The sequence below is a fragment of the Pleurodeles waltl genome, chromosome 12 (assembly GCF_031143425.1).
Source record: "Pleurodeles waltl isolate 20211129_DDA chromosome 12, aPleWal1.hap1.20221129, whole genome shotgun sequence".
Classification (NCBI taxonomy): domain Eukaryota; kingdom Metazoa; phylum Chordata; class Amphibia; order Caudata; family Salamandridae; genus Pleurodeles; species Pleurodeles waltl.
In genome coordinates, this window is record NC_090451.1 from 77,207,679 (window position 1) to 77,232,983 (window position 25,305).

A 25,305-nucleotide genomic window follows, 5' to 3' on the forward strand; every position below is an offset into this window, starting at 1 on the left:
CCCCATAATGATTTTCAGTGTCTGCTTTGCAGACACTGAAAATCGCGACGGGTGCCACTGCACCCGTCGCACCCCTGCAACTCCACCGGCTCCATTCGGAGCCGGCTTCCTCGTTGCAGGGTCTTTCCCGCTGGGCCGGCGGGCGGCCTTTTGGCGGTCGCGCGCCGGCCCAGCGGGAAAGCCAGAATGACCGCCGCGGTCTTTTGACTGCGGTGCGGTCATTCGGCGGTGACCGCATGGCGGGCGGCGACCGCCGCCTGCCGCGGTCAGAATGACCGCCTAAGACTCTCTTTGCATTATAAAAACATATCTTTGCTTGTGTATGTTGGATTTTTGTTGTTTTCATCTTATTTGATTTAGATAAATATTGGCTATTTTTCTAAAGTGGTGTGGAGCCCTTTTGTGGTGTTTTCACTGTGGTACCATGTGTGTTTGTACAAATACTTTACACATTGCCTCTGAGATAAGCCTGACTGCTTGTGCCAAGCTACCAAGGGGGAGATTATGGGGTATCTGAGCCGTGTATCTCTCTTACCATGACTAGAGTAAGGGTGCCTACTTGGACAGGGTGTAAACTGACTACTAACTAGAAACCCCATTTATAACAGTAAGCTAATGGATGCTGAAAGTAAGATGAAGGCATGTCAGTGCATGAAGACAGGATTGGACAGTCAGCAATTTCTGAAGGGCACAAAGAAACTACATCAAGAAGAAAAGGAGTGAAAACTGATATGGGGAAAAATGAAAAGGAAACCAAAATTAAAAATGATCAAGAAACTGCATTAAGACGATGGTGACCGGTATCATCAAGAGGTATCTGACACCAGAAGGCACAAATAAGCCTGATATAAGAGAAAAAATAGAAGAGGTGAGAAAACGCACATTGAGAGACAGATCTGATTGCTGCAGGGGTTTTTGTATTTGTACCTTTTCCCATTTAGCATTGGTCCTTTCTCATTAGTTTTGACCTCTGTAATTTCATAAGGGTTTATATTTCTAAAACATTGTACTTTTCATATTATTTTTGTGTTTCTTAGTGTTTTTTTTTATAGTACCTTATATATTAAGGAATAACCTTACATCACTTTTAGATATGTTAGACATGTAACTATACATATATATATATACATAATTAAATACATTAATACTGAGATCTGCAAGAAGATAAAATAATATAAGGAGAATTTGAGCTAAGATAAAAATGCTACTGGGTTCTCTTCTTCAATCTAAATACCACATGGATGGCAAATGCTGTCCTGTAAAAATATGTATGCAAAGAGGTGAGTCATTTTCAGAAAGTCCCACCTAATATGTGCTTTTTCAATGACAATGTGAAAAGATGTACAGCGTATCATCTTAGAAAAAGTGGAAGCTGGCTCTTTATATGGTATGCCAAAATGAGTTATTCTGTGCTGAAGGTTCAGGGGTTCCCTTATGAGTGGACAGTGGCTTGGTCTATCAATCTCAAGGTGCTCTTTTAGTGGTTAGTGTAGACAAGCAGTGTTAGGCTTATCAGAGAGGAGTATTAGTCATTCCCTATAGGTACACAGTCAGTAAAGGAGATACACAACTCAATAACAAGATCCATACCAATTTATAAAAATAACAGGTATCTCTATATATGTTAGGCACCAGAGTCAATATGATGAGGTAAGTACATTTTGCTATAGAAATTATCACTGTTTTGAAAAGTTGAGAGTGCCATTTTCTGAAGCTGCAATGTTATCCTATTGCGGAAGAACAAATATGGCAAACAGGTACTCAGCAGTGACTTACAGGACCAACCTTCCAGATTTAAGGTGAGCATGGGGTAGGGTCCTAGGCCTCACCAACAGGTCACCTTCAGCAGCACTCGGGCAGCCGGGTTCATAGGTGTAGTTAGGTGTTGGGTGCCCAGTTGAAGTCAATGGGTATTGGTCCGGTCATAAAGGCACTGCAGGCAGAGAATGGGAGTCCAGTCAGGGTGACCCAACAAGGGGGTTCAGTTCTTGCAATGCTTGGGGACATAGGGACACCAGTGGTCCTCTTCTGCTCTGTCTTGGGCGGCCGAGTGCAGAGGTGCAAGGGACCCCTGGGTTTCCATCACCAGCTGCAGTTGCGGCAGGGGGAGCCTGCAGAAAGGGGCTGCATGCGTGAACTGGGGGTCCAGCCTGACCAAACCAACAAGTGGTTTCAGGTCTCACAAGACTCAGGATGTAGAGACACCAGTAGTCCTCTTGTTCTCACTCCAGGGCGGCCGGGTGCAGGGGTGCAAGTGATTGCCAGGTTTCCATCACCAGTGGCAGTCTCAGTAGAGGGAGCCTGCAGTAAGAGGCTGCAGGGGTGGCCTGGGGGGTCCAGCTCAACCAAACCAACAAGTGGTTTTAGCTCTCACAAGGCTCGAGGATGTAGGGACATCAGTGGTACTCTTCTCTTCAGTGTAAGATGGCCGGGTGCAGAGGTGCAGTGGACTGCCGGGTTTCCATCACCGGAGGTGGTCGTGGTAGAGGGGGGCCTGTACAAAGAGGCTGCAGGCACCTGTGTGAAGGTCGCAGTTGCGAGACCTATGATGGACTTTGTCTCTAGAGAGGCTGAAGACAACGCTGGCACTGTTGGCTCGCTTCCGTTTGGGCTAATGGGTACAGGTGCAGTAATGCTGTCCAGTGTCGGGTTTTGGCAGTCCAGATTCCTCGTCAGTGTTTTTTGGATACCTGCAGGATTCAAGGATGCAACTCCACTACTCCATGGAAGTTCCTTGTGCTGGGGTGAAGGCTGGAAGTCCTCCCAGCTTTTGAAGGTTTCAGCAGCTGGAGGACGAGGTATCTTTCTCGCAATTGGCGAAGTCAGCAGGGAGGATGGCACGGGGCCTGCCGAACTGAACTGGTCTTCAATTCTTGCCTTCCGCATCTCTGGTGTGTCCTTCTTCAAGTCAGCAAGATCTGATCTATTCATCCAGAGGGCTCCCCTAAATACTGAATTTAGGGGCATTTAGGGGAGTGTAGGGTAGTAGCCAATGGGCTACTTACCCCTGTGGTTACTACGCCCCACTATATGACCACTTCCAGTGGGAAGTAGGCATAACCCTGCCCCAGAGTTCCAAGTTCAGCCATCACCAAGATGGCAGACTTTTAAAATTTGTGTCCACATCAGGCAGCCCACCTTGGGGGTGTAACTGACATTAGAGTGGACATGTTTTCCTGACTACTAATTTTCCTGCTTTTCTAGGTGACAAAAGGGCCTTGAGGCAAAGACTAGGCATCTATCTTCTGAGAAAGGCCAGATCTGCGTGCCAAGGGTGGTGGGTTTCTTTAAAGCCCCCAGCATTGGAATACAGATTTGCAGGTCATCCTTTTGGGAGCTGTGAGAGCAAAGGCTCTCGCCGTTGGGGTTCGAAAACCTATCTGTTGGTGGCAGGCTAGTTGAAACTAGTCAGCCAGCACGGGGTAGATGGTAGGTTTTCAGGGGGCACCTCTAAGGTGCCCTCTGAGCGCATGTATTGATAAATCTATCACTGGCATCAGTGAGGGTTTTTCAATACAAGATGTTTGATACTAAACATCCCTATTTTCAGTGAAGCCATTATGTAGCTGGGGAACTTGTATTGGCCAGTGCCCAGCAGTGAAGCCATCATGTAGCTGGGGAACTCATACTGGCCAGTGTCCAGCACATGTACTTAAAATGGCTTCCCTGTTCAATCACTATGTCTAGGGATCGACAAAGACATAGCAGGGGCATAACTGCTTTTGCAGCTATGTCCTCACATGTAATATAACACACCCTTCCTTAGGGCTTTGAGACCTGCTGTAGAGGTGACTTAAATTTATTGCAAGCAGTGTTTAGGAGACGTGGCACACAGGCTGTGTGCCATGGCGTGTTTTCACTTTTAGCTGCACCAAGACATGCAGCCTGCAATGGCGGTCTGCATGTGCTAGGTGAGGGGTCCCTGAGTGTGGCACAATATGTGCTGCAGCCCTTGGAAACCCTCTTTTTTACACATGCCCTAGATACCAAGGGTACAAATTACTAGGGACTTACATGGGTGCCAAAGGTATTGGCAATTGGGGAACAATTGCACAGTGTTAGGGAAAGAGAGCTGGCACTAAGGACCTGGTTAGCAAAAGTTCAGTGCACTTTTAGTCAGAATTGCATCATATGCTAGGTAAAAAAGTGGGGGTGACCATGTCAAAGAGGGGCACCTCCCTACACTATTTACTTGCCCTCTGGATTTTTTCTTCAGAAGTAGAAACCATGGAAATTATCCTCAATTTGTCTTCCTTCATTAGGTAACATTGATCAGTTTATTCCCATGTTAAAGACAATTATTTATTAATTGCTGCACTTTTTATTTTTCAGTTCAAAAGGAAAACAAGAAGTGTTAAACATTTGACTCTTAATATCCCTAGAATGTACAGGCCAAGGATGCTGTGGATTCAAAGGACAGATTTCCTAGAAGTTGCCCTCGCGAATGTTTACACCTCAATAAATTGACCCATCAACTCCCACTTCATGCATCTGCACATAGATCTTGCCACTCAGTTATAAAGAATGATCAGAAAGTTAAAAGCAGAGAAATCCTCATGCAAGCATTATAACTAAAACTGTAATTACTTACGATGTCATCAAACAGGTCCCGTACGCCCCTTACAACCAGAAGACACAAAAGTGGCAGCATAATGGCGAACCATGGCAACGTAGAGATTGCTGGAACAGTCTGAAAAGGGTGGATGGAATAGTCAGAAGCAACACATCAAAGCAAATACAACAAGTGAGAAAAACAGTTTCTCATAGTTTTCATTGGTGAGTCCCTATTTTTCTTCAGTAACTCATTTCAGTATTATGACCACATTGTCTACATGTTAGTATTAATAAATTAGTTATGTCTTTGACCTGGTGACCTAAGGTGATCCTAAGCTAGTCCATGGTTCTGCGATGGACTCACCCTACTTCTTTGATTTCAGGAAAGTGGCCAAGTCATTAGAGAAGACAAATCATCCTGTAGCCTAAATATGAGTTTTGGTTTTCTGTGAAAACAGAGACTACTGAACCAGAGCAATCAAATCTTTTTCTGCCAGCGATTCCATGTGCTCTCTTGGGAATCTGGCGATGCCTTGATGTCACACGTTTATAGATGAGCATAGATGTTTCCTAGCACTACGTCACACAGATCTTGGCATTCATGCTTCTCAACACACAGCGCAAAAAGCATAACAGTGTCATTGAAAGCATGGTCTCCTCGTGGCTCAATTGTAGAAGTGAGGCTGCTGTAAAAGTGACCCAGGTTTCCAGATTGTCATCCGATTGGCTCTGTGTCAACACTGTAACACTTGAGCTGATGCTGGCAGTATCGATAATTCTGCCTTGATGGCATCTATCACTTGGAGGAACAAATAACGATGCTTTTCTGGAGGACTTCACTTTATTAGAAGGGCCACATTGCTTAAGCATAACTACGAATAACGAACATAGAGAGGGAAAGATCATCAGGCAAACCCATGTCGCATAACCCATTACTCTTCTGGCCAAAATCATTGTTTTCAAAGGTGTGGGGGAAACTGTACAAGGCTGTAGGATGTGGGAGCCTTAAAGAATAAAAAAACGTAGGAAAAGACCACTGTGACCAAACTAGATGCACTTGCAACTGCAAGGCTGGGAGTCCAGCAGATCCATTAACCCAAGCATAGTGTATCAGCATGGGGGTATTATGCTCCGACCCCCACCCCACCGCTGAGGATAAACGTTTATATGCATAGCACACTCAGGGGATCTCAGGGACTCACCTGTAGGACAATAACAAACAGGAAGTAGAGGTTGGCAACACGGTGGAACTGCTCGAAAAGATTCAGCGGGAGGAAAGTCAGAAAATTGTACTTCGAAGTCTTAATCTCATTTCCCTGTAAAAAAAAGAAAAGAAAACAAGCCAATACGGGAATGCATGCACCAACTTCTTGGTCTGGTTTTATCAAACCAGTTTAGTATATTGGTGATCTGGAGTTATCAAATGTGTTTTGTAGGTTGATTGGTGTTTGGCCGAACCCGAGTGTGCTAATTTTGATCATAACATTTTAAGAAAATCATAAGATCTTTTTATGAAATCTCGTCTGTGTGGACATTGCACATTCTATTACTTGCAGTTTGTAGTGGTGCAGTTGCATGTCAAAGGAAGTGTATTTTTAGCATCTACCACCTAGTTCAGTCGTCATCCCTAATTCTGTAATCCATGCATTTATCACACAAGAGCATTTATTGAAATAAATACGGCAATCTGAAACTGCTGCTTGCATTTCCATTGTTGACTACACAAAAACTAACGTCTTTTCTCCTAGGTTTCGGTCTCAGTGTTTGAGTGTTTTTGTAATCAGAGACACTGAAACAGCCAAACAATAAATCTAAAATACCAAAATGTGGCCAATAATGTCGCAAGCCGCAAAAGAAGCTATGGCTGATAGAGGCTGACCCAAAGCCTTTTAAGATTACAAGTTCACCACGAATGGTGCAAGTGCCGTACATAATAATACTAATACAACAAGGATTGGTAACGCCAGTAGGTTTGACGTTTCTACTGCATGCTCCTGGCTTTGCCAGGGCTTTTTTGTACTAGAGATCAAGCTCATTCCAATAGATCCGAAAAATGAATGCTACAGCTTCCACTTGTAGATGCTTTTCTCAGCACGTGATCGCCAGTGCTGCCACGCCTTCAACAAACTACTCATAAATGTAAGCCATCTTGGAAAAGAGAAGGTAATGGATTCTGTAGAATATTGTTCCAGGATAGCACCATATTTATAATCATTCAGTGAACAGTGTGACAGCACTTGGGGGCATGCACTGACAAAGACATCTGAAAATGGATGCCACAAAAATAAAGAAAAAAATCAATAACATCAATTTCTTGGATGCCTTAATCAGCGCTTGCTCTGAGTGCTACCGGGCTAATTGAAGACTGTAAAATAATACCCCGTGCATTCCAGTGGAGGCAAACAGAAATACCTAAATAGCCATTAGAAAAATGGTGACACCAAAAGGCTCCTGAGAGCTGATCCAAGATGTGGCGGACAATGTTGTAACCCAATGGCTGAAGATTCCAAGACAAAATAAGTTGATGGCTGAAAGAGGTCGACCCTAAGGGGCAAAACCTGATGCATAGCAGTGTCAATGACACTGTTTGCGATTCCCAATGGGGTTGCAAATGACCTACCTCATGAATATTCATGAGGTAGGTTGCAATTTGCGACCCCATTGGGAATGGCCGCCCTCACTGGGTTGGTGGCCTGTTGGAGACAGCAGACCACCATGTATGTGACTGCTTTTAAATAAATAAATAAAGCATTTTTTTTTTTAATGCAGCCCGTTTTCCTTAAAGGAAAACGAGATGCATTTCAAAAACAAAAAATTAAAAGTTTTCTTTTCAAAATATTTTCGCTGGCATTCACATTCCTGTTTGCGAATGTGTTAGCACCAGTTTGAAACTCGTGCTAACTGCGATTGTTTTGCGACCGCATTCGCGTCACAAAACAATCATACATGGGACTGCAACTCGCAATTAGGAAGGGAACACCCCTTCCAAATTGTGACTCGCACACCCTTTTTGCGATTCAGTAAATAGATTTCCAAATCGCAAAAAAGGGTTTGTATATTCCAAAAAGCATTTTCCACGTCGCAAACGGCCCGATTCGCCGTTTGCTACGTGGAAAATGCTTCGTACATGTGGCCCAAAGTCCCTTAAATTATGTATAGCATGCAACATGTTTGTCATGAATGGCGCAAGCTACGTAATATTAACAAGCAATTGCAATGCAACGGGTCTCGCATTTCTCCGAGTTAGAGCTATTAGCAGTTGTAAACTCCCAACCGGACTTTTCTTGCTCATTAAATGGAAAAAAAACGATCGAGATCGTGCTACGAAAAAAAAAAATTAGTCCACAAACCAGACGGAAAACAGCGAGCCTCGCGTGTTTTCAGTACTTGGTCGCTGCGCTCGAGGAGGGCTAACCACAAGAAAAGGCATGACGTATGCATGCCTTCCACTAATGAAAGCAAGCAGATTTCAAAAGGCAAGCCCACAAACCAATGAAAGACACTGACATGACATGGGCGGGGCACCGAGCCTTTTTTTAACTACTACAGCGTCTCACAAGCTCGACCCTAAAAATAATAAACAAAGGCTAGGGTGTGACGAATGGGGTAAGCAAAGGTACCTTTTGGGAGCAGGGAGAGGGGGCAAATACAGAGCACCTGTGCCAGGGGAAATGAAATCATGCTGGACTATCTCAGTTGAAGGTGAGGGGGAGTCAAACAGGAAGGGCCTCGAGCAGCCCTGGGCAGGGGGCGCAAGTGGAACTGCTTTGTGCAGTCCTTGAAGGTGCAGAGAGAGTGGTCAGGTGCACTTCAGAGAGACAGATGCAGGAATTTTGTGGGTACTCTTGCTGAGGGGGGTGTTCTTTGTGCTGGTGGAAGAACTTCAGGCTCTGCCCATATCTTCTCCTCCACAAGGGGATTTGTCCTTTTGTTTTACTTGTACTCTCTTCTTGCTAAAAAAGCTGACAGGTGGACTATTTTTTACATTTGTGTGCGAGCTGTAAGGTTTCCCACCTGCAAAGCAAGAAGGCATTTCATTTCCCATTAGTAATGTTCTTAGAAACCTCAAAAACACTTAGCCTCAAGGCACATGTTCACCATCTTTGAGGTGAAGACTGAAAAAGATATATAAGAAGCACGTTCCAGAAGGGCTATACAAATCGGACACATTTTCCGTTTTATGTGTTTGTTTTATTGCTATTTTTAGACTTAACAGCATTGTTAGGAAAACCTACCAAATATGCAGGGACTCTTGAACAGCACTGTTTGGACTGTCAGTGTTTGCTCTCGCCATTTGACTAAAATGTCAGACACAGGCAAACTTCGTGTTTGTTTATAAGTGGTTTCCGAGACTGAGATGCATTATAATTGGAACGGGATGTTAGCAGGTGTGATGTTTCTTTGGAATCACTGGCCGGCGGCTGAAGACACCATGTACCTTTCTGGTTATTCGAGCTGGAAACCATGCCAAGACAAAGGCAGGCATGAATTCAAACCCCTGTAGATCATAGTGATCTCAACCATCAAAGTCTTCGCAATATCCTCATTCCCTACATTCCACTTATTGTGTACTGTGGTTTAATGGTTGCCTGAGTTTCTTAAGTTCATGAAGGAAGTAAAAGTCCAAGCTTAAGAGCCTTCCTCTGGCCTAGTTTTTGTGAGGATGGGCTATCAGCTGCGGTAAATATGCTTATATATCAGCTGGTAACCGGATGTAAAGGGAGGAAAATATGAAAAGCATACACTTCACAAAAACCTAATTCTGGTAGGGTGTAGCTCTTCCAAGGTCTGTGATCAACACCTTGAATTCTAAAGAAGGCTGCTTTGGAAGTGATGCTGGTCCGTCTGCCGTATTCTCTACACAATAGGACTCGTTCTGGGGGTGGTGGTGGGGGTGATTTCTACTTAGAGCTAATTTTCACACTAAAAGGGGGTTTCTGCAGTGACCGCAACATATAGATGAAGTGATTTATAATCTCACATGAATCAGACCTGTCAAAGTAAAGGTGACTTTACATATGAACTCATATTGCAACATCCAAGTTTACCGCCTGTGATACTATTGGAACAATCTGCCACTGCAATAGGAAATGGCTTGAAATCTGTTTTGATTCAGCAGAGAATGTAGGCGAAGAAAGGATTCGGTGAAATCTTCTTGGGTCTGAAAACGTATGTTTCCAAACTTTACAACTTGATGTCTAAGAACTATCTGAATCGTAACCCTCACAAGACAGAATTTGCCCTCTTTCACAACTAAAATGAATCCTTATTTACCCACAACTGGAGAAAACGCATTTAGCAGATTTCTTCCCAACTCCCTCCTCTGTAGTTAAATCTCTGGGCATCTTGCCAGACTCCTATGTCTCCATGTCATCACACATCAACTACACACTACGCTACTCGTTGAGAAAATGAAACCACCTGCTCTGATCTAGCATTATCACACGGCTAGATTATGGCATCTCAATTTTGACAGGCATCCACAAGATCACCATGGCTCCCCTGAATGTTTTGATGAACTCTGCTACAAGACTAATTTCTGAAGCAAGACCACATCATACCTACTTATCGTGACTGACATGGACTACAGTCAAAGGCAGAATTAAATTCAGACTTGTCTGCAGCACTTTCAAATGTATTCATATGCAAACATCAGTCTACTTGTCAGTTGCCTTAAGAATGTAGGGATATCAAATCATAAGAAGCAAAAAGATATTCAAACTTGCAACCAAGAAGACCAAACCCCTACACAGATGCCACCCAGTCTTTTTCTTTTACAGCTCCATTTTTTGGGAACTCCCAACCTCAAGACCTCTGTCATCTTGAAGATCTTCTTCAATTCCACACAAAAATAAAAATGTAACAGTTCAGATGCTATATTTATCTATTAACCCTGCTCTTATTTCCCTCCTGAACCCAAATGTTCTTCTCCTTTATTTAATTTGGCCCAAAACACTGCCTCATTCCTTTTCTACTTTCCTCACTCCCCCAACTGCCTTTGCTCATATCTCCTTCCTTCATCATAACACTCAGTCCACACAGATGTTCTCCTCTCTTGTTCTCTGTCTCCCAATGTTATTGTAAAGATATTCTGGTCACTGCTGTATTGGAGATTCTGATCTCCACCAGTTGTTCTGTATGTAAATTACAACAACGCCTCTCTTAGGTAGAGCTGTGCTAAATTAAAAATGTGAAATTTAGATACATAAATAGATCCAACTAGTCTTCTGTAGCATAGGCTACTTTATTCATGCACCAGCGAATGTATGTCTTATTTTTTTAAGGTGAGTATTGGTTCCTGTGAAGTAACAGAGGTGCACTTACTGCATACTTTGGCCTGTTGAAACAGAGGAATGTTCTCTTCTTGAATCTGTCATGGAACAATCTGTCACCGGCTCTCACCTCCCAGGTGAAATCTGAGAATAGTAGGCAAATGAGAAAGATGATTTGTTAGCATGCACTTGGTCTGTGGAACCTAATGAGACATGAGTTATCTAATCAGAAGAAGAGAATGCTGGAGAAGATGCATCAGTAGCAAGGAAGGAGTAGGAAGATTATCAATACAGGGCCTTCAAATTTAGAATACATCCACTAACCACGTGATGTTAAATATCTTAAATGACACCACAATATCTGAAGCACATTCAATTTTCCCTTTAACTTGAACATTTTGAAGGGCTGATTAGCAGCGTACTTTATTGGGCTAGAGGAAAGATGATTATCTTGGCAAAATCTATGTACATAATGGTCCATTTAAAACAAAATATTGATGTTCAGGCATATCGAGAATGTACCAACAGCTTGGAATAACTGACGCACTCAAATATTGCCTATACTTAATGCACTGTCACCTCTGATATCTACTCTCTGTCGTCCCCTTCCTCCATACTCCCACTGTCATACATGTGTATTTCTCTAATATGCATACTTTGCTGCCAGCTGCAGAGAGAGAGACATAGACAGGGAGATAATTCGTTTTCCAAATATTACATTCTACCCAAAAAGCATTTGTATCTTGCTTGGGGGCAGAAAGATTCTTCATAGTAGGCAGACAGTCAGGAGTATGTCTGGAGCATAGCCACGCAGTGATTTGAGCAGTAGGCAGAGGACTTGATCTCAACCTCTCACTGAACGCCAAACATTGGAGACACTTGACCTAGAATTATTAAAGGAGCTTAGCCACGTGCTCTAATGGATTTGTCTATCGTTTTGGGTGAAAGGACATCATGGACAGAATTACAGAAGTCCATCAGCAAATGTAGATACTTCTCTCTCTTTGTGGGCACAATTCTCACAGAAAGTCTTAAATGTGCACCTGTAGTCTATGACCTTGCATAAGTGCTGATTTATGACAATCAGCAAGTCACACAGCTTTCCAGAAGTATGCCTGTAAGGCTGCAACAATTTCAATTTCCAGTCTTACTTCTGGACGGTGAAGGATTACAGTTCTCCATTCTATGTCAATGAACACAATCAGTCAATGTAATCTAAAGATACGTTTTGTAATATCTTGTAAGGATTATGGGGGTCATTCCGACCCCGGCGGGCGGTGGGCACCGCCCGCCGGGCGGAAACCGCCTAAAGACCGCACCGCGGTCAAATGACCGCGGGGGTCATTTCAACTTTCCCGCTGGGCCGGCGGGCGATCTCCAAAAGATCGCCCGCCGGCCCAGCGGGAAAGCCCCTGCAAAGAGGAAGCCGGCTCCGAATGGAGCCGGCGGATTTGCAGGGGTGCGACGGGTGCAGTGGCACCCGTCGCGATTTTCACTGTCTGCCAAGCAGACAGTGAAAATCTTTGTGGGGCCCTGTTAGGGGGCCCCTGCACTGCCCATGCCAGTGGCATGGGCAGTGCAGGGGCCCCCAGGGGCCCCACGACATCCGTTCCCGCCAGCCTCTTCCTGGCGGTGTAAACCGCCAGGAACAGGCTGGCGGGAAGGGGGTCGGAATCCCCATGGCGGCGCTGCAAGCAGCGCCGCCATGGAGGATTCCCTGGGCCAGGGGAAAACCGGCGGGAAACCGCCGGTTCCCCTTTTCTAAAGCCGCGGTCAGAATGGCCCGGGAAGCACCGCCAGCCTGTTGGCGGTGCTTCCTCTGCCCTCCACCCTAGCGGTTTGAAACCGCCAGGGTCGGAATGAGGGCCTATATGTTTTGGCAAAGAACTCCAGGTCTTCATTTAAAGTTTGGCAGATTGGATGAATCTGCAAAAAGTGCTATTCACTTCCCCTTCCAAGCCTCACAGTTCCCTCACCTCGATTAAGAATGGGATAAAGGCAGAGTCTCTGAATCAGGAAACCGTAGTCCTCATTGCCTGTCCACTTCAGGGCCGACAGGTCACGGTGCCATTTTTCCTGCACGGTTTAGAGTGTGATGACCGTCACATGCATGGAGAAAACTCCAAACACGCTCGCCACTGTCTAAAATGTCCATGCTAGCTTTCAACAGATGATGCACTCCTCTGCATGGTACCCGAGAATTAAAGGTTGCAGTACAAGAGTAATGTGTCCTTAGGCTCTTGAAATAGAAAACCCTGCTCAGACATGGCAGTTCGTATAGAGGGATTTATGAGGAGCTTAAATAACTAATAGAGACGTCTAGTTGCAGATTCCTTACCTTAGATTTCCCTCAGGCATCTGGCTGGATCCATAAATTTTACTTCGAACAGTACTCTTGTGTCCCATCAGATGTCATCGGTTGACTCAACGTCCATCGTTGGCGTCATGGTCGCTGTGATGATGTTGTAGTAGTATATAGGCGCCACCTCGACGTGCTGACGTCAGTTCTCTTCTTCTCGTGCCAGCCTACGCGCAAATCCGGAGAAGAGCTACCCTCAGTCGATTTTTGACTGACACTTCAACATTTTGTGGAACTTTTTTGACCACGCAGTGCGTCAACGTGTCATCCCGGAAGACCAGATTCAAGCTGTGTGATTCCTGTCTCCGCATGATGCCAGTGACGGATCCATACCTCATGTTCTTGTGGTGTCTGGAGCGCGACCATGAACCAAAGTCGTGCTCCGATTGCCAGGCAATGAACCTGAAGGCTTTGAGGAAGCAGTCCCTAAAGCTAATGGTGTTGCGGCACTCGGCTCCTCATCATTCCCGGTTTCGCTCAAGAGGAAGGTCAAGAGACCACTCGTGGAGCCAGTATCACTCGTCCTCATCCCACTCCAAGTCCTTGGGACATTCGGGTCACAAGAAGAAGTCGAACAAACATTCTTCGACTTCACCCTATCGTTCGAATGATGCGACGCTGGAGGAGCGTCATCGTTCTAGGCCTCCGTCCTCAGAGCCTTCTTGTGTGTTGGCTCCAAGCATCCCTGAGTTTCCGGGTGCTGTAGCCACCCCTGCCCAACTCAGGGAGTTTTATGAGGCCATGCGCCTCATCTATCGGCAGTCCGACTCTCCTGTGATGCCTTCTGGCCCAGTAGAGATTGCAGGGGCCCCTTCGGGTTCCATGCCAGCGACTTTGGCCTCCGCTCCAAAGGGCACCCCAGGATCCGTTACCAGATCCAAGCCAATGCCGGTTGTGCCATTGCGACCTTTCCCTGCACTGGTACAAAAGTCGATGCTCCCGACTTCCGTCGGGCCCATGATCATTGTTGACCCCATACTGAGTCCCGACTCCGACCCGGAGTCGGAACGATGTCAGCCAATGCTGATTCCAACACCGATGGGGATCTCATTCACCAGGTTGAATCCTGACCCTTATGCCTATAGGTACGGGTACGGTGAGAGTATGTAGGGGTCGCTGGACCCTTTGGAATACCAGCTAAATGACCCTGATGTAGACTGGGCTCAGGAGTTGGCTGAAGCCAGTGGGCTAGACACCTCCCCTTACTCTGGCATGCTTTCTCCCCCTACTGTGGCTACAGAGGAGAGAACCTCATATTGAGTGGTGGTGAGAATAACGACTGAGGTCCTGAGCCTCAATTTGCTTTCCGTGGCTTTCAGGACTAACCTCCTAACTGAGGTGCTTCAGCCTGGGGCTTCTACGTCTGACCCCCTTTTGCCCTTCAATGAAGCCCTTACTGATGTCCTGCTGGAGATGTGGTCTAAACCCAGCACAGGGGCTGCTGTCAACAGGACAATCACCCACCGCCATAGGCCTGCGCCTAATGACTCAAAATTCCTGACCCAACATCCTACGCTTGAGAGTTTGGTCTTCCAGGCTTCTTTCTTTTCTGGCGCATTCCCTTCCGCACCCCTCGACGTGGAATCAAAAAGACTGAACCAACTTGAGAAGAAAATGTTCTCTTCCTCCAGTCTGGCATTGCAGTCCATGAACACTGCTTGCCTTTTGGGCTGCTACTCCCATAGTTAACAGGCACTGACACGGGTCCCAGAGGAGGCCCGGGCCATTCTTTCCCAAGCTGTTGCTGATGGGAGGGATGCAGCCACTTACTAGGCAGATCAGTTGCATTGACGGTGGCTCTATGGTGCCATACTTGGTTGAGAATGTCTGGCTGTTTGGGGGATGTCCTGCAATCGCTTATGGACATGCCCTTCGATGGCACCCGTCCCTTCAGAAACAAAGCGGACCCATAGCTGGTCATCCAGGTTGTTATTTCCGCTACTTTCTGGTGCCCAAAAAGGACAAGGGTAGTTTTGGTCCTATCCTCCCGAGCGGTGAGTCCAGGATATTCAAGCTATGATAGCAATGTTTCAGCCTCTCTCCAGGGTTTTGGTGAGAATGGTTCTGAGGCTGTTGGGCCTCATGGCCTCCTGCGTCCTGCTGGTGACACATGCCAGGTGGCATATGCTGGCTCTGCAGTGGGACCTTCAGTTCTAGTGGGTGCAGTATCAGAGGAATCTCTCCAACATGGTCCAGAACTCAGAGGTAACTGCGCAAGATTTGCAGTAGTGGTTTTTGAACCGTGATTGAGTCAGTTGCAGATCCCTCTCCCTTCCCCAACCAGATCTAACAGTAGTGACAGATGTGTAACTCCTGGGATGGGGCAGCCACATTGGGGAGGCAGAGATCAAAGGCCTTTGGTCTCCGGTGGAGTCTGGACTCCACATTAACCTTCTGGAGCTCAGGACGATCAGGCTTGCATTGAAAGCATTCCTTCCCTCTCTCAAAGGGAAAGTGCAGCAGGTGTTCATGGAAAACACCACCGCCATGTGGTACTGAAACAAGCAGGGTGGGGTGGCATCATCAACCCTCTGTCAAGAGGACATGCGTCTCTGGAAGTGGCTGGAACATCAGGGCATATCCCTGGTGGTTCAACATCTGGTAGGCTTTCTGAACGCCAGAGCAGACAAACACAGCCGTCAATACATGGTCGATTACGAATGGCGTCTCTATCCGGAGGTGGTGCGAGGCTTCTTTCAGCAGTGGGGAAAGCCTAGCCTTAGTTAGATCTGTATGTCTCCGCAGAGAATGTGCAAAATCAGCTGTTTTGCGCTTTGGAGTTTCGAAGGCGGCACTCGTTTGGCGGCGGTTTTTGTCTCGAGTGGAGCTCAGGCCTCCTATATGCCTTTCCGCCAATACCACTTCTGCCCAGAGTTCTCAAGAAGATCAAGAACGACCAGGCTCAAGTAATTCTTGTGACTCCGGACTGGGCATGAAAAGTATGGTATCCTGAGCTTCTGAGCATGGCCATCGACCCTCCACTCAGACTACCTCTTCGGCAGGCTCTTCTGTCGCAGCAGCAGGGTACGGTTCTCCATCTGAACCTGTCCAGTCTCCACCTTGTTACGTGGAGATTGAGCAGTGGCAGTTGACAGCTTTCGACTTTCTGCCCGAATTCTGTAATGGTATCTTGCCAGCCAGGCGTCCCACCACCAAAACGGTATACGCCTATCATTGGAATACATTTGTGGCATGGTGTACCAACAAGTCTGTTGATCCCTCACTGCACCTCTGTCTGAGGGTCTTCTGTTTATTCTCTCTTGCCCAGCAGGGCTCTGCTTTGTGCACCCTTAAGGGTTATATCTCTGTTGTCTCTGCTTTCGTCAGGCTACCTGATCAACCCTCCTTGTTTAAGTCTCCCATTGGTGGGAGATTCCTCAATGGCCTTACACCCACATATCTGCCTACCCTGTTCATAATGCCCCAGTGGGATTTGAACCTGGTGCTCACTTTCCTCATGTGTGCTCCTTTTAAGCCCATAATTGTCCTCTTCGGCTTCTCACTTTAAAAACAGCCTTCCTTGTAGCCATCACCTGTGCACGTAGAGTGAGTAAGCTGCAAGCTCTTTCTTCTAAGCCACCCTTCATCTCTGTCCATCCTGACAAAGTGGTGCTTCGTTCCAGGGCCTCTTTCCTACCTAAAGTAGTCACGTCCTTTCATGTAGGCCAATCCATCACCTTGCCTACTTTTTACGCACCCCTACATCCTTCTCGTGAAGCGGAGAGACTCCTGCGCCTGGATCCAAAAAGAGTGTTGGTGTTCTGTCTTAATCATACCAAAGACTTCTGGGTGGACAATCAACTCTTTGTTGGTTATGTAAGTGCAAAGAAAGGATGGGTGGTTCAGAAAAGGACCATATCTAGATGGGTTGTTCTCTGCACCAAACTGGCTAAGAAGCAACCCTATGAGGGTTTGCGTGCTCATTCTACCAGAGCAACAGTTGCAATCACTGCATTAGCATGCAGAGTTCCAGTCCTGGACATCTGCCAGGCAGCAACGTGGGTACCCCCACATATGTTCACTAAACGCTATTGCCTGATCAGTCAGGTGCGCAGGGACGGCTACCGTTCGGTCCTGCAGGACTTTTTAGTATGATCTTAGTTTGCAGACCCTCCTATGGGGATGGTATTCCTTGGGAATCTGTTCTAAGGTAAGGAATCTGCAACTAGGAGTCTCTATCAAATGAACAAGTTACTTACCTTCGCTAATAAATTATCCGATAGAGACATATTCTAGTTGCAGATTCCTTACCAACCCACCTATCCTTCCCGCTCTGTGAACTGATTTCTACGCACAGGGCCCTAGATCTGGCGCACCAGGATCAGTGTTCTTCACGGCTCCGTACTTCTGACGTGGAAAGTCATGAAAAAAAAGTGGTGTCAGTGCGACTGTGACGTCATCGCAGTGACCATGACGCCTTCAGCGGGCTCTGAGTCAACCAATGCCACCTGATGGCGCTCAACGGTAATGCTCGAAGAAAAATCTCCGGCTCCAGTCTGACACCTGGGGGAAATTCTAAGGTAAGGAATCTGCAACCAGAATATGTCTCTACCAGAGAATTCATTATCAAATGTAAGTAACTTGTTCATTATTTATTGATGGCTTGTATACAGCCTATTATCCTTTTTCTCTTAATGCTCTTTTGTAAGGTTGCAGCAGTAACTCACCCTAAAATGCATTTTAATATATTTTTGCCAGGTGATTTGAATCTAAAACAATGACAAGAAATAACCACATAAATAAAGCGTACAGAACAAACAAGAAAAGTATTATTACTCTATAGACTGCATCCATATAAACCTACGAGGTTCATATGGAACACATTGGTGTCCCGCTATTTTACAGGTTAAAAGTTCACTAGGTGGATGAGTGCACACCAGCGCAACCCGAGACTCGTGTATTGAAAGGGTTCCCTGGCCCTGACACCCAGCCTGTGACTGGTCGGAGGTTTAGAGAATGGGAGCCTTTGGGCAGTAATAACACCTGTCGCTTAGAGTACTATAAAACACAAAAGAGGATCTTTGCAAAGAGAGTGTTAAAGGAAAGCTCTTGGCGCAGAAATGACCCCGTGCACAGCACCAAGGCCTCGCAGCTGGTAGAGGTGTGATTATGGAAGTAAAATGATGTTACTCAGTGAGCGGAGCCTCTAAGGCACGGTTGGTGTAGGACAGGCCACGGACGGCTGCGTACATTGTGAGGGGGCGGTGCTTCCAGCTTAATAGAGAGTGGGTGGGTTATTACTAAATGCACTGTGAGTGGTTGGAGTTCGCGGCGACTTGACGTTGATAACAAGATCGAGGTAGGTGATGCATGTAATTAGGAGTGGAAGGATCAGATTACCAAGAAAGCGCCTAGTCAACGGAATAACTGCACAGAAAGGCGGAATGTTTTTCAGGGCTGATGGGATTACGCTGATGTGCAAAGGGTCATTTAAAACTCCCTGCAACATCGAAAGTGGAGCTGCTGCTGCGATTAGTATTCTTTGCCGCGGTCCCGTGAGTCAGTAACTGATACACGACCAAGGAATGCTACTCTGTACTAGTACACAGGCCATTCTACTGGGCACCCGAAGCCAACTTAAGTCTATAGGTCCCGTTTTAGGCTTGGTGGTATGTCTTCGTGAGGCAACTACTTATGGAACGTAAACCCCATGAACCCTGGTCAGTTTACAGCTTTTTACATTAAGAGAGTTCCTTTGGTACCTTTCATAGCTTTCCCAAACTTTATTAATCCCTGTTTTTTAAGACAATCTGTAACTTCTAGGTCTTCAACCTCTGTATGTTCGCCAACAGTCCTAAACATTGTTTGCAACTGCAAAACGTTTTTGCCATGGTCTAATGGCACGTTAGGAGTCTGTACATTTGTACCGATTCCTGGAAGTGGTTTGAGACTCCATATCGAATTGCTATTAGACTCCCAAGTTAGGGTGGTAATCCATTTGCAAAATGGAAAGGGGTCCACTTTGACTGATTTTATTCGTTGGGAACCACTGCCAACTCTCAAACAAACTTTTCCAAAAAAAAGGAAAACTTTTTTTGAATGCAGTCATCTTTCCTTTAAAGTTAATACCCTGCGTTTTTTTAAAAACTATGTTTAAAGCCAATCACAGACATGGTGGACTCCTGACCCTTGCATGCCACTATCCCTGTGATTGTGTCCAATCTGATTGAGTTATAAATTGCAATATACATTATGAATATTAACGAAGTAGGGCAGATTGCAGCTCAATCCTGTTCGGAAATTTGTGAACCGACATAACTGCTACAGGTGTTGGTCCGCAAACTTTCACTCTGGTCGCAAAATTGGTAGTCAGAAATTCCAACCAGTTTTTTTGCAACCGATATATTGGTGCATATGGCCCCCAGTTTGAGGCTATTGTCAGCAAGCCACCTAATGTTATATAATGTCTGACAAGCTCTCATCTTTGCTCATCTCAATGGGCAATTCAGGAGAATTATACACTGTGTCTGAGAGACATGCTTTTAGTATTTTGCTTTATGGGATACAGTTACAGTTATATTTAAAGTTCAAATATTTTAGGACTGATGCTCATGTAATTTTTTGTATCAAGTTTAAAAAGAGTAACATCTACCTACTGACTACCTACATCATTAAGAGCTGTTTGTAATACAATATCTGGTGAATACTATTACTGTGGAGTGGAGTATTTACCAGGTGCAGTATTACCACATAATTCTGAGTTTAGTACATTGGAATAGGGAATAACAGGGTAATGCAGTTTGGTTTTTGCTTTTATGAGGTGGGCCAACAAGAACTGAGCATTTCTTTTACATGAGTAAATTCTTCCATGTATTTACTGGCAAAAACAATGCATGAAAAAGTGTGGGTGCAATAATTACCGCAAATCTTGGAATATGAATTTGGCATGAACTTCTGCTTAAATGGAATCAAGATAACTGCGAAAGGTGGAATAAGGGCCTTAGAATTCAGACCACCACCTCCTATTATTTTCTGCTCCCACACCAGTAAAATATCATGCACAGTAAATACTGAGCTCTGTATCAGATTGTCTGTAGAAGAAAGGCGTGTTTGTCTTCAAAGAGTTTGGATAAATAGCACATCTCCCAGTGGAAGACTTTCGTTTCTACGTATTTAGCCAAAGAACCGTTATTCAATATAATTAAAAAAAAAGCTTTTCTTCTTTGAATACAATGGCACAAATAGCTGACCCACCTAGCTTGTTGTCATTGAGTAATCTGGTCGCACGTATTTCCTTTGTCAGCCCTTCCGGCTCAGCAAAAGAGTGTAAAAGGGTCCACCAAGGGCAGTCCATACATTTAGAGGTCAATTGTTTATTGTTCAGTGTAGCCTTCACACGCACAAATCCTTCGCAATGGTACAACCTGTTATATACACGTGAAACGATCATAGTGCAAAATTTCATAAAGATACCAGGATTTAATTACATTTTTGGATGGCGCAGTGTAGAGCGGTCAAGAATTTCCACTCTTTTACCTTGGCTTTATGATCTCTGGTGATCCATTTGAAGATGGTAGCACCTTGTCTCGGTTTCAGCCTATGAGCGGACAACTCAAGTAATCACCACTATGAGGTTGACATCGTGTGTGCAGAGTATTATTCTTGCATGGCTTGGTGATGTCAGCAACACTCACATCTCATAAACAGGTACTCTACAGTTGTAATGTGAGCAGAACTCTGGAATGCAGGAGACGAGTAATGTGGATTTCAGCAGTGGTAATGTTATTTTTAAATTGACTCATTTATTATTTAGTTTTCAGAAGCATAAATGGTGTTTATTGTTGAGAATTAGTCAAGTCTCCATTAAGAGTTTAGCTGGTGGACAGCCAAATGGCTGAGACTGTGAAATGAGGCAGTCAGCATTATTTTAGGTTTTCAAAGACTCCAAAATGCGAGGTTCCCTTCTGGCATTATAGCTAACTGGGGTAATAAGCATGAAAGGATATGCCTCTTTTTGTATGGTCACCCCAAAGTTTTTCAAATGATCCTGCTGGTTTTTCGACTCTGAGAGTGCACTGAGGCCTGCTAAGCAGACTCCAGTACTCTGATCCTAAACTGTATGTCAAATTGGCTATACCTAATTGGAAATGGACAACTTACCTGTAAGTCACTAGTAAATGGTAGCCCAGTACCCCGGCATGTAATATGGGCCTGCAGCACTGATTGTGCCACCTTGGAGTTCCTTCAAGTAAAACAAGTCCCCCAACCCTCCATTTCAAACTGGTAGAGCAGTTGTGCACTGCTAGCCGAACTTTGCCACTGAGAGCAATGGAAAAGCCACCACTTCCCCTGTACATGTGTGCTAGCCACCCCTCTGGCAGATCTACCGAGGCCTAAAGGCCGGGTGTTACATGCAGGACATGTACTTGACATGTTCTGGCAGTTAAACCCACAAAACGACAGTTTTAGTGTAGAAAGACTTGGTTGCCCAATTGGCGAGTACAGGATTACACCCTGACCCTCAGCAGTGCTAATTCCTGAACAGTGCGACCAAAGTGGGCACTCCAAGGTATCAGAATACTCTTTACATTAAACCCAATTTGTATCTCAAATTGAAACTAAAGTAACTTGTCGCAGTGTGCAGCTTTAGCAAAGCTGCCACTTTGTTGCCTTTAAAACTCCTGTGCCTTCCCGGGCACACATGGAGCCTGTTCCACAACACTGTTGACTCTCAGGCAGGGGAACAATGAGGGATTACAGGCAAGGAAGGCAGTCTGGCACGGGAGCAGAGAGGGGAAACCAGTTGCCAAACCAGTTTCCCCAGGGGCATGTAGCCCTGAGATAGCCACACTCTTGGGTGGTCTAGAGAGGTCTGAACACTAAGAGAGGGGTCTTGCTATTTTGCGAAGCGGTCACCGGGTGGGAGGGAACCTGGTAGCCCATTGGCTACCATCTACATCCTGCTCTGAGGGCACTTTCCAAGCATAAAGGGGGCACCCCTGGCACCCAGACCTAAGATCTCCACTTACTTGTAAGAAGGACCAAAGAATGACTGCCCTGCTGCACCGAGGGACCAGCAAAGAGAGGCTGCACCATTGAAGACTGCATCTGCTGCACCTGGTGGCTAGCAAAGGAAGGGACTGTGCCTGCTGTGTCCTGCTCAATGAGAAACTGTCTCCAGAGCTCAGTTAAGCAAAGAGAACTCCAAGGGCCAGCTCACTGGCCTCCTGTTTGCAGCACAGGGACACAACAGCTGAAGAAGCCTGCTGGGGCAAGTTGATATCCCAAAGTCTGCAAGCTGCTACCACCGCCGCCATGCAGCACTGAGGACCCAACCATGACACAGAGTGTTGCACCCAAGTTTGCTGAGCCCGGGAGTGCTGTCGTAGAGTTGTTGTTTCCCTTAGAAGGCAAATTACTGACTAAGGACGGATTTGCCTGTTACCGTGACAAATGCAACAAAGGGCAACTGGTAGTCCAGAGAGGACTTTGTTGGTCATTGACCATGCAGACAGGACCACCACACCATCTTTGTGGACAGAGGAATTCCTGCAGGAAGGTCTCCTTTGACTGGGTTGTATCCACAGCATCCTTAGAACATCTTCAGTATCCTTCATCCCTTGCATCAGGACCACGCCAGAGGAATCCATTACAAGCAGATAAAGTACTGGGAACTGTTGAAGGACTGCTTCTTCTGGGAAAGTAACTGTTCTTGAGGACCTTGCTGGCCTCCCTGACTAGCTCCCTACCAGAGTTGGAGTACTTCTAACCTACCGCATTGACACTTATCTAAGTTGTCTTAAAATGTTTGTAAATGCCCCATTTGTTGACTTTGTAAAGGCTTGTTCGCAGTTGAATGACATTGCTTTGATTTATAATTGCTTGTAAAATCTATATCTCCGAAAGCCCCAGTGGATCTGTTTCATTCTAGTGTCCAAAATATTACAAATATACAGACTATATTTATAAATTGGTGTTGGATTTTTTTAGTGTTGTGTCTATTTCTTCTTTAATTGTTCTGGTGCTGTTTAAATGTTTTACACTTGTTCCTCTGTGTAAGCCTTGCTACTCTGTGCCACAGCTACCCAGGGTTGAGCTGAGGGTTTCACAGGTGAATCCTACTGGACCTAAAGGGGTTGTTGAGTGTTTTACGCAGTGAGGTTGTACAACCTTACCATATAATGCACCCCATTTCCTCACAAAGCCTCTTGCAGAGATGTGCAAGAGCAGGGATCACCCACCTTTTTTGTAATAAGAACTAATTCTGCTCAGTGAAACTCACCATGAGCTACTAATTTTATTAGTGTTGTGGTAGTGACCACATACAGGATTACATTAGTGGTGCCCATTTCAAGATTACTCCCAGCGATCAACTCTGTGCATCAGGCACGGTTGCAAGCAGTAATGTAAAAAAGGCTTTGTCGATATCTAATACCTCTGCATAGGTGATACATAACAGTCCTATCTGCAGTGCAACTGGTTAAAAAAAAACTTCCCTGTGCCATATAATTTATCAGTCAAATCTCGAAGTAAAGACATTTTAGAAATTCAGCCGCTGTTCTCCAAATATCAGCTTATGAGTTCTGAAAATAAAAACATTTTCATCTCAAATATACACTCTCAATTTTTAGTACATAACTTAATTCAATCAAGCAAACGTTTTTCATTTAGTAGGATAGGCTGCACACAGGAGAGCTACTTACAGGTGCTGGAGCGGTACCAGTGGCTCACGAGCTACTAGTTGGAAAAACCTGTGCAAGAGACAGTAATCAAAAGCTGGACAGTCACAGAAATGGAACTTGGGGTTTAGAGAGGATGAAGTAAAGGAACCTAGCTAGAGGGTATGGGTTCTAAACTCCATGAGTTCTTAAGCGGGGTGGTTGGGTGTTAGACTGTTCTGTTGTCGTTGCTCCTTTCACCACCCACTTTCAATGTACTGGATACCTCAAAAGTGGAGAAACTACTGAAATGCTTGTGGCTTATCTCTTTCTCCTAGCACGTTTTCTCTCATTGTGAAAATCTAAACCACAGCCCTTATCAATAGATTTTAAGTGGATCTTCAAAGGAAGCGGTTGGGAGCATGGATTTACTTGAATTCGACTCCAAGTGGCAGCTTGTAATCAGGCTCTTTTACATTTCTCACTTACGTATGTCTACTGTGTGCTCTAAGGACATACACGCAGTGCCACTAGAATTATGCGACTTCGCAGCTGTGGCGTTTTCCGCATAATTGTGGATTTGCTGCATTTGTCACATAATCCAGCATCTCCTGCACAGTTTGCAGGTTTCAGCAAAAATGGTTCTAGTTCAGGCAGATTAAAAGTTACTATAAGCTCGTCAACCTATGTTGCCGCTCGGTGAAAGGACATTCGCAAAGGTTGACAGGCCACCTTTCTGTTGCTCATGTCTTTATTTTGGTGTCAAAATGTATATAATTAGGTGCCCCTTTTCCCGGCCATGTGTACAATTGCCAAAATAATGAAGTAACACTAACACAAAATGTGCCGCATTATGTCTACTAACACAAAATGTGCTGCGACATGCCACATCATTTGCTTTTCCTTGCCGAATAATGTGGTCCTCCACTGCCGCATAATTTGGTCTTCTCTGCCGCCTAATTCAAGTGAACCTGCCTATATACACCGCTGAGCATACATGCTGTGCAGTGCTGTGTAATTCAGTACAGAGTGCACAACAAGTGCTTTATAACATACTGCACAACACAGGGTTTCAGTTCAATAAATCACTAGGCATTGGTTGTGCTTTAGTCTATTGGCTGGACATCAGTACAAATGCTAAGCACTGCGGTGTAGTGCAATGCATAGCTATAAATTGTGCATTTGCCTGACTGGTACTTTAGTGCAGGTGCCTGCCTTTAATGACCCCAGCAGTAGGACGTGATTACAATCCTTCCATGCTTTGCTTTTCTCGGACCAAGCAGCTTTCGATGTAATAATACATCGTAGGCAGTGTTACAGTGTGCAGCCATGTGCAACATACTGACAGGTTTTCAATGAATGTTTATGAATGTGGGCTATGGACAGTCCACATAACTTTCTGCTTTGAATTTAAAAACGTATTAGTATTACAAGGCTGAAAAACACCACAAACTGTTAGGTAGAATTCAAAACAAAAAATCAGAATCTGAGTGAGAAGGCAAACCATTTTGGCCGTGAAGTA

General features: G+C 45.2%; 1 protein-coding gene across 1 annotated transcript in view; it reads right to left on the reverse strand.

Annotated features, from left to right (window-relative positions):
• The window catches only part of ATP8B3 (ATPase phospholipid transporting 8B3), a 481,840-nt gene that overhangs the window by 378,545 nt on the left and 77,990 nt on the right, over positions 1 to 25,305 (reverse strand). The window contains exons 3-5 of the mRNA XM_069217044.1: positions 10,879 to 10,970; positions 5,757 to 5,870; positions 4,592 to 4,690 (exon numbers count right to left, since the gene is read on the reverse strand). Coding sequence (XP_069073145.1) covers positions 4,592 to 4,690; positions 5,757 to 5,870; positions 10,879 to 10,970 — 305 coding nt within the window. The remainder of the gene's footprint in view (positions 1 to 4,591; positions 4,691 to 5,756; positions 5,871 to 10,878; positions 10,971 to 25,305) is intronic.